The following is a 20,339-nucleotide window of genomic DNA, read 5'->3' as shown; positions in this document are numbered from 1 at the left end:
TTCGATTCAGATTATAGATTCATAAAAATCTTTGAACACAATAACATCAAGATCAAGCAAAGAAAATGTGGATCCACACGCATTAGGAATAAGCAAGGAAACCAATCTTACAGAAGACGACACTACAGATCGCGATTTCCCAGTCTGGTCAGGCGATCTTGGGGGCGGGCGGAGCTGAGGGGGCGGGTTGGTCGTCGCGGAGAAGGGGCTCGTTGGCTTCGGCGGGCGAGGGGTTATGGGCTGAGTCGGGGTCGTAGTTGGGGTCGAGGGCGCGGTCGATGGCGTTGCGGCCTTGCTCGAGGCAGGGCTTGCAGGCGATCTCGATGGTGATCCAACCCAGGATGACCGCCGCTATCGCCACCACCGCGGTTGTTATGGCTGCCATCTCTCCGATCTGATCGTTGTTCCTCTCGCCGTAGCAGACAGTCTTGTTGGGGTTTCTTTGGAAAACAAGGTGTATTTAACAAGTGGATGGAAAATTAGATCGGAGAATAAATTAAAAATATTTAAAATTTAATGGCAAATTTAGAAGTGAATATATATATATAATTTTATCTTAAACGAGTTAATATCTAAAAATAATATCTTTATATTACTTTCGACAATTTCTCAAACTGTGTAGTTAGTTATACAATTTACCCAAATTATATAGGTGGTTTTGGGATTGTTCAAATTGTGTAGCCTCACATGGATTCATTTCTCATTTTATCCTTCCTAAAAATTATGTACAGTGGTCACATGATCGTTCGAAGCAGGAATGGTTTAAATGACAATTTAAGGTATCTCATCTGAACCACTCAGTGTGTTTTTTCTATAAAAATTTTTTGACACCACCTCGCTTCCACTTCATCGGCGAAATTGGAAACTTAGTTCTTATCAGCAAAATCGACCTAAATCTCTACTTTTACTTCACTGGGCTTACTCCACTTAATGTTCATCGGCGCTTTCACTAATCTCGTTCATGCCTTATCAATGAAATCGAGAATGGTCGCTCTTAACGCTTCACCCGCAACCACGTGATCTCCCTTGGTATAAGGCTTCCGATCCCTTCAGCTGGTGTTTGTTCCCCAAAAGAATCAAGTTCGAGCGAGGATTGACCTAAGGCTACAAAATCATTAATATTCAAAATATTGAAAAATCCATCATCTTCTCAGGTGAAATTATTTTGATTATATTTTTTTTAAAAATTTTAAGCAAAATATGTATACTCAATTTAACTTAGTTTCAAAAAATTATGTGATTGAATTGACTTAAGCAATATCATATAGGTAGGTCATCAAACTTAGTTTAAAAAATACATTATCTTAGTACCATTATCAACTATGAATAATATTTATAAATGGTTCGATTTGTACAATCAATTACTAGGACCACTTGTTGTCATATTTAGTTTGTATTTAAGTTTGTAATTATATCCAAATGAATTGGCTAAAAATATAATTTATTTTGACTTTTGTATTATACTTCTTACCATTGAAGAATTGTCCAATAAAGTGGTACTAGTCTTCTAAATAGTTTAATTTAGTTTGATGAAAATCATATTATTTGATTGATTATTTACAAAACTCGAATATTTTATTTGTATACTGTAGGAAATGCAAAATCTACATAAAGAGTTGAAAAAAAATTTAAAAAATGATTTATCACATATGGAGCAAAAGTTACATTGGATGAGTAAATTAGGTCATTTTATAGAATTGTTTTGTCAAACTTCCCCAAAGGATAAGAGCAAGGGTAAGGGAGGACATTCAGGAGTGAATCTCCATGAAAAATACATCAGAATTATAAATAGTAGCCCTTTGTGTCTTTCCTTAGCATTTCACTTAGGGGATTACTAGTTAACATATTTGAGAACTAAAATTCAGAAGACAAATTACAATGTGACTATTGTTAGATAATATTAGATAGATAGGGGTAGTTTTGTCATTTGTCATATTGTCTTTCAGTATATATATTTCCCTTTGCTGTGTATTATGATTGATAAGTTGATTACATCTTTAATAAAAACCCTAGCCGTTTCGTTTCTATGGTTTTCTATTTATGTTAAAAAGGCACCTTTTTTATTGTAACGACCCGGTCCCTCGGCCCCTTGGGCGGCCCAACTGGCGGCCCCTTGGCGGTCCCTTGGGCGGCCCAACTGGCGACCCCTTATGTCGTCAACCGACGACCCTCGGCCGTGCCGTTACTCACTAGGTCTTTCCACCCCTAGCCAGTGGATTTTTGCCTTCCCCAGGATTCGAACTCTAGACCTCCAGGTTAAGTACTAGAGTTTATGAATCCTGGTAGCCAAGTGAGCGGCGGTAGTTTTGTCATTTGTTATATTGTGGTCCGGCTGCCATGTCCCTCATGGTCCGAGCCTCCCCTACTTCCTTTGTTTTTCCCGAGGGTCCCCACATGGTTAGATCTGGATCATGGCTCATCCGGCGGTTAGTCCGGTGAAGAGCGACCTCGCTCTGATACCAATTGTTGAGGGTCCAAAAGGATGTCCGTATCTCCACAATGACATGATATTGTCCACTTTGGGCCTAAGCCCTCATGGTTTTGCTCTTGGGCTCTACCCAAAAGGCCTCATGCCAATGGAGATACTTTCCATCCTTTTAAACCCATGATCTTTCCCATGTGTTTTAGATGTGGGACTATGTTTGCACCCTTGCAACCCAACAACCGACACTACTGCTATTGATCTTGCTCAGATTGCTAGGTTTGCCCAGCTTGCTAGTTATATCGTTTCGTCGGCTGAGACTGTTACGCCCCGGGAGACGGCTTTCCGAGAAATTTCGGCAGCATCTCCCCTGTAACAATTGACTTTCCCTGAATACATACACGATAATAGTAATCCATAACAGGCTATGGATAATATATAACAGATAAAAGTAACAAAATGACCACCACGGTCAGATACACATCCATACAAAGTGACCCACACGATCACTAATAGCATTCCCCAATTCTAGTATCACAACCACGCATGTATATATATCAAATCCGATCAAGAATCCGGTAAACAACTCGAGTATGGAAATCAGAAATATATCGAATCAGCGGAAAACTAAATACCAAAGGGAAAACATCGACAAGAAGTCTAATAAGTCTCGAATACACTGGCATGCGGAAAGTAAATAAACCAAAACACAAGATTCAGGACTAGCAGTGCAGCTCTCCAGACGGCATCAACCTGAAATAACAATACAGGTAAACGGGGTAGCTTCCAAAAGAAACTTGACGGGTATGTAGCAGATATGTGTATAAAAGCTATCAACAGTAATAACATGTATAGATCTACTGGAAGGTAAATAAGGTAGAAAACTGAACAACAGTAGATCTGCCTAGCCGTTTCGTTTCTATGGTTTTCTGTTTATGTTAATAACTATGACCTTCACAACCAAAGACGTAGCACTATTGTTCGAAATCCCATATAAAGACATGCATGTAAAGATGTATTCCAATGTTGCTTCTAGAATTGTATAAAATATATTTTGTAAGGAAAGAGCTAAATCGATTCTGAGTTGAGCACCTAATGAAGAAATATTATCTCTGTATGGAATTAGATGAGGATGTTAGGTAGTTTTGTAAATTTTATATTTTGTATATGCTTCTTTTGTTTTATTCGGTTCTTCTACTTATAAGTTACCTATAAGAATTATAGATATTATCGATGATATCGACAACTTAGGAAATTATAATTGTGTTGAGATAATATATAATTATATGACACCTTAACTCTCGATATTTAGAGAAGTGTTTGCCACAAAGACTCATAGGTATATTGTTACGCTACCTTATATGAAGGGATTTACTGGTCTACTTGCTATAAGTCTTGAATATGTAGTTATTTGTTTACATAAATAGCTAATAACATCCAATGATTTATTTATGACATATGCTTGGTTTCTTGAGCATGCCCCTATTCAACGGTCAAGCAGCATCATAGGATCGAGAATAAGCAAGTAGAGAGGTATACTTATTCTCATATTAATAAAGTAAAGGCTAAGTTAGAAGAACTCTCACTTCTCTAAGTAAACGTACGGTGTATTTGAAATAATGTTACAATCCTATTATCTATGTAATGGTTTATTAATTGAGTATCTATTGTTATTGATTATTCAGATTATTGTTGATATTCTCTATACTCCCGAGGAAGTCCATTTACTTGGGACCCCCTCACCACTCCATTTGAGTCAACACCACAATGGGCGACACATCCACTACACAAATCAATACAGACTCATTGGAGGCAGCTGGATGCTCATTTTGTATTGTAAAGCAAAAAGCTATTGAATTCCTTACCCGACAGAATGAATATTTAGCAGTATTAAATAAAGAATTTATTGCCATTCTAAAAAGGCAAGGATTATCTTATCCAACTAGGCACCCTGTAGGACATACTCCTCTTGAAGATTCATTGACCAATTTGATGAGAAGAGGATGTGACAGAAGTTGCTATGACCTCAGGGACACTCCTAAAGATACACCTACATGGATAGTAATGGTCCCAGGTACGAAGAGAACTAGAAGACATATAAAGGAGGTTGAAGGGGGGGGGGGATTCTCAAAAGTAAGGATAAAATTTTGAAATGCAAAAATACAATACTATATTAGTCGCCGACAAGATTGATGAAGAAAATGAGGCCGAATGAACACAAAGAAGGGACAAGATACTTAACACAATGAGATTGGATGCTATTAAAGTAAATAGAGAATTATGTATTAATTCTTAAATATTAATTGCAATCCCATTGATATGAGTTTCCTTTGTCGGTGTCAAATACATTGAGTTGTTCTTATTAGCAGTATCTTAAAGGCAAATTTAAAGAAACCAAAAAAGAATAAATGAGAACCAGATGTGACTTACCTCATATCAGTACTTCAGAAGTTGAGATGTCCTATTTATGATTTTGTATGGGAGGAAAGGTACTGCACATTGACAAGAAATGTGTTCCTTTCATGGGTTTTAGGGATCATATTTATAGATGAGGAAGTAATGGATGCTTACATATCAATACTTTTCAAGGAAACTATAGGACTAAGTTAGAGCGCTAGAGGCGATAAATAACACTTTATCACTTTTTCACTGATTTTATAAATCATACGTGTAAAACAGAATGCATAAATAAAAACTACAGTGGAAAATAAATTGAGATGAGTACACTTTTATTTACTTAGTTCACAGTCATAGGCTGCTACTCCAAAATCCACGATCTTTGATCATTTTTGATAAATAATCCACTATAAAAATTCTCCTCTTATAAGAAGGAGTTTAATTTATCATTTTACAAAATATATTAGGAATGGTAAATCCTTACCGTCCTAAAATGTTAAATACAAAAGCAACAATGTAAAGGTTACTGACTTAGAAGATGAGAACTGAAGTATAGATGTCAGTGTAGCTCATCGGTGTTACGACGATGTACTAGATTGGTTGTTTGCAGGCAGAAAGTCGTCGTAGTAGCGTATTAAATTGATATTAGGATTTTCCCTCATAGTTGCTTATAAAGGCTGATCAGGGCGCCTAGAAGTCCTTCCGGGTGCCTCCATGTCATCTCGTCGATTCGCTTTTGACGCTGACTCGACATCTTTCAGGCACCTGTATCCCTTCTGGGCACTTGAATGCTGATGTGGAGGTTGCCGGATCAACTTTGACTCCGCAATGTCTTATCCTTATCCGGCACTTGGAGCCTCTTCGGGCGCCTAGAGGCTGAGATGTGCTGACCACTAGGACTCTGTCATCTCATCCACCTCGCTGGCCCATTCAGCTGACATCTGGGCGCCTAGATCCCTTCCGGGTGCCTGGACCATCTGGTCACCTAGATCCCAATAAGGGTATCCAGAACATAAAGTTTCAGCTCCTCCTTTTCCTGCATCACAAGTTAGTCTGGAACTAAAGTATAAACAAGAAAGTAACAGTTTTAATAAATTATTTGATCTTAACTTTAGGTTTTGAGTGAAATCTTAGGTTAGACCGACGCCTACTATTCTCATTCCCTAGAATGCGTCCTCACCCACTCAATTCGAAAGAAGTTACCTTTTGCCAACCTAGTCCTCCAGACCCATTCGACTTTTACTCAACCTTGATCCTCGACCCCTAGGACTTCCACTACTAGACGTCTGATCCTCAAATCCGCCTAAACTTTCTTGCCTGGTGCTTTGATATGCCAAGACTTCCTGCTCAGTCCTCCTTACTAGGATTTCCTTGTCCAATCCTTCAAACTAGGTCTTCCTTGCCCAGTCCTCTTGATCAGGATTTCTTTGCCCAGTCTTCCAAACTAGATCTTCCTTGCTTAGCCGCAACTAGGGCTTCCTTTACCTAGTCTCAATTAGGATTTCCCTGTGCTACCTACACACTTAGTTCCGCTTGTTAGTCCACTTCATAAACTTAACTTGAACTCTTTGTCATTATCAAAATCCAAGTTCAATCATCTAGTGCTCCTTACACCAATAATCTCCCCATTTTTAATTATGACAACCTAGGTTTCAGGTTAAGTATAAATTACTTTAATAATAAAATAATTCATTACAAATTTCCAAGTTAACAATAAAAATTCTCAATTTAAAAAGTGTGACTTCTCCTTAACTTAAGATCCTCTCCCTGAAATTAAGGTCTACTTAGAGAAAATTAAAAAAATATTTTTCTCTCTCCCCGAACTTGATATGGTTCTTGTTACTTTGTGAATTTGTTTAAGAACCATCTAAGTCATACTTAAGCTTTTTGAAAATATTTTGTAAAAGATTTTCTTAAAAGAAAGATTGTGAAATTTTAAAAAAATTTCTAAGTCCATTTAAAAAACATTTTGTAAATTTTATATTAAAATTTAAAATATTTTAAAATTTTACTTTAACTTGACCGTACTCTCTCCTTTGACATAATCAAAATAAATGCTTAATAAACTTGAGGATTTTTGAAATTTCTCAAGGGTTTTGAAAAAGTCTTGAAAAAAAACCATACATATAATTTCAATCACACTAAAAGTTAGGTTTGAGTTCAAGCATGCCATTTATATATTCTATATAAAAATATTTAAATAAAAAAATAATTTTTTAGGCACATGTCTAACTTATTGATATTGGCTAACTATCAAAAGATAGCAGTTTGACCAAGTTAGTCAAGTTTAAGTGTATCATTCCAACTAGTCTTTTACCAAGTAGGAATACTTAACTTAATCCATGTTTATTCTTTTTAGCTCAGATTTGTTATGATGCACAGACATAAGTGTTTTTACTCTATGCATCTCACACCGTTTCAGATTCTAGTATGTTTTATGAGATGCAGTGAGCCTAAATCTATAGGTGCATGATCTCTACTGGGAGTGTTTAGACTAAGTCTAAATTTTATCTTTAACTTTAAAATCAAAAGAAATTTAAAATTATCTTTTTGAAACTAACTTTTTCAAAAAAAAATGATGAGTAAATAATTTTAAAAATATAAGTAATAGTAGATGAGAAAATCATGAATTTTAAAAAAATATTATGACAAAAAAATGATTTAAAAATTTATCCTTAGTCTACTAAACACATTCCTAATTGAGAGAAAAGAGTGCAATAAGTCAATGCACTAAATAATAAATGAGTAAAAGTTAACACTATATAACTAAAGTCAAAATACAACTAAAAACACTAGAGCTAGTGAGGTCTACTGGGGTGGTGGATGAGAGTGGCCCATGCCCCAAGATCTGAGCATGTTCATCATCTCAATATGCTTAACTCTACCCTCCTCCTGCAGACTCTCATACTGATTGGTCACTATCTGCTACAGACTAGTGACTGACTACTCAAGTTAGATTACTTTTCTACTCTAGAGTGATAGAAGATGGAGGTGAAGGGATCTGAAGAAGATTAGCTAGGTTAAAGTTGTCCTCCTCGTCCTCGACTGCTGCTGTGGTTGAGGCTAGTTCCCCCGTCTCCATGACAAGATCCCGTCCTCATCTATATGAATCCCAACTAAGGAGAAGTTCCTAATGCCTAACATATCAAACTCATTAGCTGGTTTGACCACACCTGAGGTGATGTCAAACCCAAGGGATGTTAGGAGTGAGGTCAAAATGTGGCAGTAGGGTGTATGGACCCTCCTGCTAGTGGTGACACTAGATGAAAAGATGATGGTATGAAATATATGCAAACTAATATCTATGTCTAATTTATGATGTAGTGCATATAAAAAATATATAAAATGGTTGCATCATTACGACATTCTTGGTAGTCAGGAGCAGAATGCAAGTCACTAAGACTCTGTACAAAATATAGTCATGTACTTTGAGTCAACTGATGGAAACTGAGTCACTATAGGGACCCACTCTTCTCCAAAAAAGTATGAATGTAAGAAAAATATCCTACATAAATATCTATAATGCAGGAGGTGCAAATATCAATGATACAAATCTAATCCTAAGCTCCTCAGTAGGGGATCTAAGATCTGTGTTAGGGGTATTAGAAGTCCCAACCTCAGTGGTCTTCCTCTTAATCTTAATATATAAATTAAGATTTTAACTAAAGAAAGTAACTTAATTGAATTTAAGATTAGTTTACGGGCTTATCTAGGCATATCAGATGAAATACTAAAGAAATGAACACCTATAAACACTTGACGGTCGCGTAGGAAGCCTTTTCGCAAATTGAAAGAAAATTATGGGGGGTTGGAAACTTAGGTCTCGAACACCTATATAGACGTGATTCAGGTACTTGGATTCTGATCGGGATGCCTGAATTTCATACGGTGCGAGGTGCCTATAATTTTTTCCAGGTGCTTGAATTCTTATAATCGGGGGCGTCTGCATGAAACTATGAGCGATATTCGAGAAGTGATTCGAGGCGCCTGGATTTATATTCGAGCATCCAGATTACGTTGGATCGGGCTTACTCATTTGAAATTAAATTTTAATTAATTTATTAAGTTAAAATTAATTAATTTATGTAAAAATTAATTAATTTAAGTAAAAATTAATTAAGTTAAAATTTATTGATTAAGTTAAAAATTAATTAGTTAAGTTAAAAATTAATTGGTTAAGTTAAAAATTAATTAAGTTAAGTTAAAAATTAATTGGTTAAGTTAAAAATTAATTAGTTAAGTTAAAAATTAATTATGTTAAGTTAAAAATTAATTGGTTAAGTTAAAAATTAATTAGTTAAGTTAATGTTCCTAGTTCCATCTCACCCATTGCTAGATTATCAAACAGTTATTCTTATAGATTGTGTGAGATGATTTTTTAATTTTTATCTTAATTAATTAGAATGTGATTTTCTAAAACTTGATTAACCTCGAGTTAGATTCAAGTTTAACCATAGATTAATTAAGTATACATTTCAAGAATTAGCTTCCAGGCAGTGGCGAGGATAGGGGCCTTCTTGGATATCAAAACAACGACTACCTTCTAAGATAAAGTTAGTTTGAAAAATTATACACTTAGTTAATCTAAGAAAAAAACTCTAGTCTAATTAATCTAGGGTTTGACGAGGTAGCTTTGGTTAGTTCCACTCAGCTAAGTAAACCAAATAAGGTACTTCTTACCCCACTTGATTACCTAAATTGAGTTTCCCTAGAGTACTATCATCTTGCCCCACTCTAGTACTAGGTTGGGCAAGTATTAATCAAACCTATGCTCTTAACTAACCGAGGTTCAATCTAAGTTCAAAAAATAAAAATGAAATTAAACAAGTCTTATCTAACTAAAATAGTTTTAGACTCTTCTGGATCATGACCCCTATTGAGTCTGATATGATAGTATATTTGATTCTTGAGGATCCAGTATTGGTTCAATCCAACTTGATTGATCAAGCTGGACTTATGAATCTATGCTTGGACTAGGGGTTTCTTAGTTTGATTTACCAGACAAATAAGACCTATGTCGGACTTTGTGTCTAAGTCCAAATTTATTGTACACAACTCTTTGATTTCGAAGCATCATGTTAAGAAACTTGGAGCCCGTAGTAAATTTTTTCAATGACCTTTTTAGATCATTAACTTGAAGTTTCAATTTGAAATTTTCTTCCTCAAGTTGGACTTGAGTTAAAATTTCAACCTAAACATTTTCAATTGACAAGCTGATGTTAACTTTCTTCTTAAGAAGTGTTACCTCCTTTTAGAGAGAATTAACTTGGACACTAGACTTTGTCAATTTTTTAGTCAAACAATATATTATAGAATACAATTTATCTGTTAAGCTATTGCTTACATTGCTATTTGGACCTTCTGAATTGGATATGAATCCGTGACTTGATTCTGATTTGCTTCTAACTCTATGTCTGGTTCGGTCTCGATCTCAACAATCTCCTCTCTTGCTGGGAGAGCTAGGAAGCTTGTGTTTGCTTCATCCTCTAAGTCTTCTGAGGAGGACTCATCCCATGTGGCCTTTAGCACCTTCTTCTTCATTTAGCGCTCCTTCTTTTGATTAGGGCATTCAACCTTGAAATGTCCTTTCTTGTTGCAACCGTAACAGGTGACTTCAACCTTGTTGGTTGGTGTTTTGTTAGATCCAGCATTCTGGATCACCTTCTTCATTTCAGATTTTTGGATTGCACATTTTTTCTTGAACATCTTCCAAACTAGATTGACTAGTTCAGTAACAACTCATAGTTGCTTTCGGAACCCGATAAGTCTTTGGATTCTTCCTCAGTTTGACATCTTGTCTCTATTCCTTGGTTTGGCCTACAAAAAGAGTAATCCCTTTCTTGACTGGATTGGCATTAGTCTATTCGTACAATTTAAATTTGGAAAAGAGTTCATCAAACTTAATTTTATAAAGGTCCCTAGAAACCTTATACGCATCAACTATTGATTCCCACAAGGTGTTTCTAGGGAACACTTTCAAAGCTTACCTGATGACATCTTGGTTCTCCATGGGTGTCCTATGGCATGAAGTCCATTGAGCAGATCCTAAATTCGTGCATGTAACCCACTCGCAGATTCACCTTCTCACATTCTAATGTTGTAGAGTTCGTTCAGAAGAAGGTCGCGCTTGCTCACTTTAGTATTTGAGGTTCTCTTATGCAGCTCAATGAGCTTGTCCCATAAGTCTTTTACACTTATGTAGGGACCAATTCGGTTGAGCTCCTCCTTTGTGAAGCCTTATTGGAGGGTCTAGGTTGCCTTACCATCAGCCTCAATCTTTCACTTTGTCGTGGGATCCCACTTCTTGTAAGGCTGTGGGATGTCGTCATCGTCTGTTGGAAATGTCAACTTAGTCTGGATTACAATCCACATCTCCATCTATGTTTTAAGGTGGTACTCCATCTCCCCTTTCAGCAGATGAAGTCTTCTCCTGAAAATAGTGGGGGTCTGACGGTGTTATAGCCTTCTTGATGGGTCATTTATCTTGCACAAAAATATAAATGAAAAAATGTACCAAGACTTAGTATTGGATTAGCAGTGCGTGAAAAATAAAATATGATAAATAGAGAGAAAAAACTTGAATAAGCTCGATTAGTGGTTGGATTAAATTCGAGCACCCCTCACTCTGATACCAATTATAGGACTGAGTTAGAGCGCTAGAAGGGAAGGGGGAATAACGCTTTATCGCTTTTTCACTCGTTTGATAAATTATACGTAAAATAAAGCGTGTAAATAAAAATTACAGTGGAAAATAAGAGGTGAGTACGCTTTTATTTACTTGATTCATAGCCATAGACTGCTATTCCAAGACCCATGATCTTTGATCGTTTTCGATGATTAATCTACTATAAAAACTCCTCTCTTATGAGAATGAGTCTGTCGCTTTACAAAATATATTAGGAATAATAAATTTACCGTCCTACAATATTAAGTACAAAAGCAAGAATGTAAAGGTTACCGACTTAGAAGATGAGAAATGAAGTGTAGATGTTGGTGCAGCTCCTCGGTATTATGATGACGTACTGGATGTAGGATCGTGTAAGCACTAGAGGGGGATGAATAGTGCTTAAGTATTTTCCCTCCATTTTGAAGATTTGAGCATTACGATTTCTTAATCAGAGTGCAGCGAAAAAATAGTAAAGTAAACAAACAAGAATGATATGTGTATTTTTTTACTTGGTTCTGAGCTGAAAGCTGCTATTCTAAGGCCCATGATCTGTGATCGGTTTCGTAAGGTCAATCCACTATGAAAACTTATTTCCTTACAAAAACAAGTTGCAACGAGTACAAAAGCTAATGATAAAATATAACTTTATCGTATTAATAATTCAAACAAAATTAACTCGTTACCAAAACATCGGAGTTTCGAAGTTCTTCGTTCTAGTGTGATTCCAGCATTATGACTGCTTGGATGGATGCTGCTGCTCGCTCGGGGCACCGTCGACTCGTCGAGACTCGATCGTGAAAGCACTGAATTCGTTGTTGAGAAGCCTCTGATAGAAGTTCTTTTATAACACCTTCCGGTCGACTGTAATACCTATTTAGGTCGACCCCATGTAGATTGCGATCCACTTTTTCTGTGACAGACTCGGCCTTCAAGTCGACTAGAACCACCATTCAGGTCAATTTAAATCTGACGTGGATGGTGTTGATAGACTTCGACTTCCGCTGCGCTTATCCGATCTCAAGTCACATAGAATCCATATTCCGATCGACTCGACTGTCCAGTCGACTCGAACCTCGGCTTAAGTCGCCCAAAGTCAAAGACTTCACCTCTCCAATTTGCAATACAAGTTAGTTCCAAATATAAAAAAAATAGATTGGAGAATCAGTTCTCTAAACTATTTCTTGGTCTTAACTTCAGGTTTCCAGTGAAACCTTGGGTTAGAACGATGCCTATAGTTCCACTTCGAGAACGCGTCCTGACCCACTCCTCTCGGAAGAATTTACCTGACTGCCAACCAAATCCTCCAGACTTATTGAACTTTCTGCTTAGCTTTGTCCTTGGCCCCTAGAAATTTGCTGCTGTGACTCGGTCCACCAGACCGCCCAGACTTCACCAACCCTCTGGTCCTCCTAACCGTACCCGATTAGACTTTGGTCATGCTTCTCAGTCCTCCGACACTGCATGGACTTGTACTTGGTGCACTTGACCTGCCAAAGCTTCCGCCTGATCCTCCAGATCAGGACTTATCCTTGTGTAGCCTACAACTAGAACTTTGCCTTTTGCCTTTTGCCTAGCCTCAACTACGACTTTACCTATGCTCTCTACACACTAGATTAACATATCAGTCCAGCAACATACTTAACTTGAACCTTGTGTCATTATCAAAACTAAGATTCGATCATCTGGTGTTTCCCGCACCAACATTGGATTGGCTGTTTGCGCGTAGGAAATCATCATAGTAGCATATTAAATTGATGGCAGGGTTTCTCCTCGCAACTGCTTATAAAGGCTGATCTGGGCATTTGGAAGTCCTGTTAGGTGCCTCCACATCATCTTGTCGATCCGCCTCCGATGCTAACTTGACATCTTCCGGGTGCCTGTATCTCTTTCGAACGCCTAGATGTTAACGTGGAGGTTGTTGGATCAACTTTGACTATGCAACGTCTTATCCTTATCCGGGCATCTGGAGCCTCTTGGGGCATCTGGAGGCTAACATGTCCCGACTAATGGGGCTCTGCCACTTCATCTGCCTTGCTGGCCCATTCGGCTGATGTCCCGGTGCCTTGATCCCTTTCGGGCGCCTGGACCATGCGGTCGCTTGGATCCAGATAAGGTTGCTCGAAATATAAAGTTTCAGCTTCTCCTTTTCTACATCACAAGTTAGTCTAGAAACAAAGTATAAACAGAAAAGTAATAGTTTTAGCAAATTTTTTGGTCTTAACTTTAGATTTCCAATAAAACCTTAGGTTAAATCGATGCCTACTATTCCCCTTCTTGAGAATGCGTCTCACCCATTCCACTCGAGAGAGGTTACCTTTTGCCAACTTGGTTCTTCAGACCTGTTGGACTTTTGCTTAACCTTGATCCTCGACCTCTAGGATTTTCACTGCTAGACGTCTGATCCTCCAAACCCGCCTAGACTTTCCTGCCTGGTGCTCTGATCTGCCAAGACTTCCTGCCAAATCTTCCTGATTAGGACTTCCTTTCCCAGTCCTTTAAACCAAGTCTTCGTTGCCCAGTTCCTTTGACCAGGACTTTCTTGCCCAACCCTTCAAACCAAATCTTCCTTGCCTAGCCATAACTAGGGCTTCCTTTGCCTAGCCTTAACTAGGACTTTCCTATGCTACCTGCACACTTAATTCAGCTTGTTAGTCCACTTCACAGACTTAACTTGACCCTTTGCCATTATCAAAACTCAAGTTCGATCATCTGGTGCTCCCTACACGAATAAAAACATCTTTATTTAATAGGTTATACCAAAATTCCATATATTGCTCAACCAAATTTTTAGAAAGTTTATTTATATAATAACCTATTAATTTGTTTATGATATTATTACGCTAAGTATGAATATATCTTAAATTTTGTAGTCATCATATGAACACTTATGGGAAACTACTCTGTTATACATTATCAAAATAAACAGTTGGTCATGAAGTTAGGTAAATTTTTATATCAATGAATATTGATGGTGCTCATTATCATTTGTTGGTCATGGACACCGAGATAAAAATTTTCTACCATTATAATTCTATGCCCTACTACAAAAAATATGATGACTATTATAGAGCTCGTTAGTAATGATTCTTTAAAATATTCTTTATTGCACTATGACACATAATTATATTTTAATAATTTATGGTAATCTAATTGTGTGTGACATGTATCTAGATTGAAAAATTTTCCCAATGGTAAACTAAGAGAAATGCACGATGATCTATAGGATTATCTGTCTTTTGATTGTTGAACCTCTACTAAAGTTAATTATTCCCAATAAATAATATCATAAGTAAATTTGCTACATTATTAATTGTCTAATTTATATTACCATTTAACTAAGTTGTTGAAAATTTTAAAACTGCAACAATGATTGCACTTTTTTGTAATGCAATATTACCAACATTTGTTGTACCATATGAAGATGGATTTCACTTAAAAGGACATTCATACAATTAGAGTAGATGTTGCAGTCTCAATCCTGAAGGACAAATTTAGTAGATTCGAACTAGAATGAATGAATCATCAATCTTGTTGGTGACAATGTTTAGTATCCTTGTATCTCTTACATATCGAATGATGTAGTGTGTTTATGTTGTAAAAAGATACTTCTTATACCTATTTGGTATGGAACTATTTTAGTCTAAGTTAGTGTCAATACTGATTGTTAATGTTATTAGTATAAATTGCTATTTAGTGTGATAAATGTTATATAAAATCTCGTTGTTATCAGATTGTTATTGTGGTTGTCGTTGTCTACGTAATTAAGATTGTGATTTACTACTAATTGTTGCTTTGTCTAAATTATTGAGCTCTTCTTTTTCTTATTGTTGTAAAATTCAATAAAATTATTGTTGTTGTTGTGTTCTGACTAGTTGACATGTGTAAATTGATGTTGTTTATAGTATGTAAGTTGTTTTTCATTAGATTACTAGTGTTGTTCAGATATTGGAGTAGGTATGTTTGAAATTGATATTTGATATGTTATAAAATGATCTTGTACTTATTTATGAAAATATTTGTATCTTATTATATGTTGGTAATGAATTATTGAATAGATTATATCAGACGAGTACATATGTATAATGATATTGAATTTTACATATTAAGGAATGTTTAATTGGTGTTGGTTTTGAAAAAAAAATCCTACTTTCAGAATTGTGTATCACATTGATAAGTATCTTGAATTTGTCATGATTGATATCAAGTTTGTTCTTGATCAAATACATGAACTACAACTCATTGTCACCAAGCTTCGTGAATTAAAAGTGGACATTTCTGAATCATTCCAAGTGGGTACAATTATTGCTAAAGTTGGAATGGTTATAGAAAGAAACTTTTGCATAGCAAAGATGATTTAACTTTGGAGGACTTGCAAAAACATTTGAGGATTGAAGAGGTGACTATGTCTCACAATCCCAAATTAATAGCAATAAATCCTCTAAAGTTAATGTTGCTGAAGCAAGCAAGTTTAAAAAGAACTTCAAGGTCAATAATGACAGAAAGTTCAAGAAGTCCAGAAATGACCAGAACAAATTTCTTGGTAAATGTTTCAATTGTGGTAAGAAAGGTCATCGAAAAAATGACTATAGATACAATAAAGAAATCAATGTTAATAATACTAATGTTGTTGAAAAATAACATGAAGAAATCTATGCAATGGTCTTAGAAATGGAAATTGGCGTGATAACCAAAACTAACATTACTATAACAATGTTTATGATTGGTGGCTTGATTTTGATGCTACCATTCATGTTTGCAACAACAAAAATTATTCTCCTCATATTCAATTGAAAAGCAAGAACAAAATGTTCTCATGGGGAATTATAATGCAATAGTGGTTACCAGAAAAGGAATGGTGCATATTGAATTTTCCTCTGGGAAGAAAATGATTTTGAGAAATGTCTACCATGTTCCTGAAATTAGAAAAAAATCTTGTATCTGCTAGTCTTATGTGTAAAAATGGGCTTAAGGTTGTACTTGAGTGTAATACATGTATTGTATCAAAGAATGGGTCCTTCATAGGAAAAGGTTATTTATGCAATGGTATGTATAAGTTAAGTGTTAATGATAATAAATCTATGAAATCTGTTTATCTTGTTTACTCCTTTGATGTTTGGCATGCTCGTTTTGTTACGCCCCGGGGACGGCTTTCTGAGAAATTTCGATAGCATCTCCCCTGTAACAATTGACTTTCCCTGAATACATACACATATAATGAATCCATAACAAGCTATGGATATATATGTAGGAATTTAAAAGACCAAGTGACCAACATAGCCACTAATAGTATCACCAAGTCTAATATCACAACCACGCATGCATATCAGATCCATCCCAAAATCCGTACAGGTAACTCATAACGGAAACCAAAAATATATCGAATCAGCGAAAAACCAAGTACTCAAGTGGAAAACACATCAAGAAGTCCAAATACACTGATAATAGTAATAAGAAAACTAAAACCACGCCACAAATGGTGCGGGACTAGCAATGCAGCTCTCCAGACGGCATCAACCTGAAATAACATACAGGTAAACGGGGTGAGTTCCAAAAGAAACTCAACGAGTATCTAGCAGATATGTGTATAAAAGCTATCAACAATAATATCATGTTGTACAGTCTACTGAAAGGTAAACAGATATGAAAACTGAACAACAGTAGATCTGTACATACCAGAGTCTGATAATCAAGTAGTAAAGTGAATGTAGTTCCAAAACCGATACATAGGTCTCCTGTATATGCATGTCATCCAAGTGCATCAAACAAGTGCAACAATCACAAACAAATGCAATCAGTGCAGTATGCATATGGTGCAATGCATGTCCTGGTCACCCTTGACACCAGTCAGATCAGTCACCCCTATAGTGGTGAGGTAGAGTGGAACTACGCCAGTCAAATCGCTCATCCACAGTGGTGAAGTCGCGTGGGTAAGGCTGTGACCTCTGTGCACTCTACCGTCACTGCTCCTGCGTGACCGAGTGGACAAGATGTCCTCGAGGTGTACACCTATCCTGGTAACCCAAATCATAAGTGGGCGAGCAAGCTCTCATCTCCTGGTCACAATGACAGAGGAGGGATCCCTGTATGCTACCACACTACGAAACCACTATCCCGGGTGGCCTAGCGGAGCTCCTGTCAGGGCAAGTATGCACCAACCTAAAGGTTCCACTAACCCATGAGTGGATTGTGTGTAAATCATATACGAGCGACGGGCTCAAACTGTGCTACCACTATAATAGGAGCGACTCGACTAAAATATGAGCAGGAGCCGATGATCACAAGACATGCAATTACACACACCCTTTGGTTGGTAGCCCGCATGTAACTGACGCCGGACTCAACAACAATGAAATCCCGCACGTCAGTATGCAATATATGCAAGCATGATGTATGCCACTAGTCCATGCATCATATATCCAACTACATATCCATATAATATGGTCCATGCACCACCTATCCAACTACAGATCCATATCATATGCTCCAATAATCAGAATGATATAAGGTCTCCTATCTAGCATATATACTGGTAATAGCATACGTACAGGTAGCAGGTGATGTCAGAATCAATGGAGATCGGATAACCATAACATGCCAAAGGTATTAGATGATATCAAGAGAAATGAATAACTGATAACCACCATAGGAAATGATATCCAATACTAACCAACAACAGAAATAACTGATAACAGAATCAGATCCAAGTAGCATATGAAATCAAAATGAGCAGAAACACAAACTACTGATATCTAGCAATTTACACATATCTTAAAGACATATCTATAAAAGATAAGTCAAGGTACCTGCCTTCCGATTAGTTGCGAGTAATCGTAAAGAATCCGAATCTGATAATGTCCGCAACCAATCAACTCCAATCAAAGTCCTGCAGGTATTTTCACAACCTCTAAATATAAGAATGTATATATATATATATATATATATATATATATATATATATACAACAGGGCTATCCTGGGCGCCTCTCCTTACGCGACCCGTGAGCGTCTCCTCCGACACATCGCCGTTCCCGCCGGCATCGCGACGCCGTCCGACCACCGATGGCCGCCGGACCGGACCCGATGGACGGCCAACTCACCGACGGTCCGGATGGGTCCGGATTCCGGCCTCGATTTGGCCGGCGGCGGCCGGAATCTCAGCCGAAATCGCCGCCAGAATCGGGCGGCCGATTCCGGCCAAAATTCGGCTGGCCGCCGGCCGAATCGGGGCCGGCCAAGTCACGGGAAGGACCGGTGGCTGCCGCCGGTCCTTCTTGTGACTCGACTGGCCCCGATTCGACCGGCGGCCGGTCGAATTTTGGCCGGAATTGGCCGCCCGATTCTGGCGGCGATTTCAGTCGAGATTCCGGCCGCCGCCGGTCAAATCGGGGCCAGAATCCGGGCCCATCTGGACTGCCGGTGAGTTGGTCGTCCATCGGGCCTGGTCCGGCGGCCGTCGGTGGCCGGACGGCGTCGCGATGCCGGCGGGAATAGCAACGGGTTCGGCGAAGACATTCCCAAAAATGGACGGTTCAGATTGGCGCGATCGAAATGGACGGTGTCGCGCACAGGCGCTCAAGGAGGAGGCGCCCAGGATAGCGTTTCTCTCTCTCTCTCTCTCTCTCTCTCTCTATATATATATATATATATATATATATATATATATATATATATATATATATATATATATATATATATATATATATATATATATATATATATATAAAATCAAATCCTATTTCAGTAGCTCTTAATCCTCTACCTCCAATTATCCATTACATTCTACTAATCCCCCAAAACTGACTCAACCAGATAAATACCAATTTCCAACAAGGAGAGCCTCACCTCGTAAACCGATCTGATCAGAATCCTAACTCCCAAGTTTCGGTTTAAGTTCTTCTCCTTGCTGCCCGTCAACAACCGATCGCTTCCATAGGAAGAAGAAAAATCCAAATCTACAGAGATTCCAAACAATCTAACCAATTCCAACTCAAGAAACTGAAAGCTAGGTTTCCCCTTACCTCTCGATTTCCTCCTCTTCGATCCTTCTTCTTGCTTGAGATTGAAACCCCAACAGCAAGGTACTTCCTGTTCCAAATCCACAACCGGATCCATTTACAACTCTATCCAAGCTCTGGAATCCAGAAAAGAAACCTAGATCTAAGCTCAAATCGAAATCCATATCAAATGTCACTCACCGATCTTCCTCCCTTTCAGATCTCGCCGCCCGATTTCACTACTCGAGGGCTCAAATTGGCACCGCCCGACCGATGAACAGCCAAACCCCCAGCTGCGTTCCGATCACCGGCTTCTCAGCTACCTTGCCGATCGACGACCACCACGCTGGAGTCGCTGCCACCGATCAATGAAGAAGAAGGAGAAGCAGAGAGGCGCGATTGGCGAAATGAGGAGGAAGCGATGGAGGCGGCTCGCGATCGGGGCAAACGGCCAGCACCGTCGGCTGGCGGCAGCAGTGAGGTCGCGGCGAAGAAGAAGATCGGGAAAGAAGTGAAGCTCGGACGGAGGAGGCGTCGGACAGATCCAAAATCGCGAGTGAGGGTTTTCCGAGGAGTTTCACTGTTTAATTTAACCCTAGACAAACTGATCACACCAACCCAAACCAGCCTAATCCAACTCTAGCTCAAGTCCAACCGGCCGAACTTGACTGAACCAACCCAGCCTAAACCGGTACTGTAGCAACCCGGTTCGAATTTGGTTCGCTTGGTTCAGGGATCAAACGACCTCCGATTTGGTCCAAATAAATTTTGTTTGGTTCATCTTCGCGAGACGAATCTTTTCGTATGTATAGTAAATTTTTTTTCGGTATCTTACACGTTTAGCACACTTAAATTTTAGA

The 20,339-nt window shown here is 38.0% G+C and overlaps 1 protein-coding gene across 1 annotated transcript; it reads right to left on the bottom strand.

Moving 5' to 3' along the window:
* On the bottom strand, positions 1–418 carry LOC141814069 (outer envelope membrane protein 7). The gene has a single exon (XM_074702070.1). It carries the CDS (start codon positions 383–385, stop codon positions 149–151), a length of 237 nt encoding a protein of 78 aa, XP_074558171.1. The 5' UTR covers positions 386–418; the 3' UTR covers positions 1–148.
* Between the last annotated feature and the right edge of the window lie 19,921 nt (positions 419–20,339).

The sequence above is a fragment of the Curcuma longa genome, chromosome 20, assembly GCF_044706935.1.
Source record: "Curcuma longa cultivar G26 ecotype Majalengka, Jawa Barat chromosome 20, ITB_CL_G26_1.1, whole genome shotgun sequence".
In the NCBI taxonomy this organism is placed as follows: Eukaryota; Viridiplantae; Streptophyta; class Magnoliopsida; order Zingiberales; family Zingiberaceae; genus Curcuma; species Curcuma longa.
Note: the sequence above shows the minus strand (reverse complement) of the source record. Positions and strands in the feature narration are given on the sequence as shown.

Bases quoted from the DNA above. Each gene is read 5' to 3' on its own strand.
- LOC141814069 (XM_074702070.1), bottom strand. From the start codon at position 385: ATGGCAGCCATAACAACCGCGGTGGTGGCGATAGCGGCGGTCATCCTG.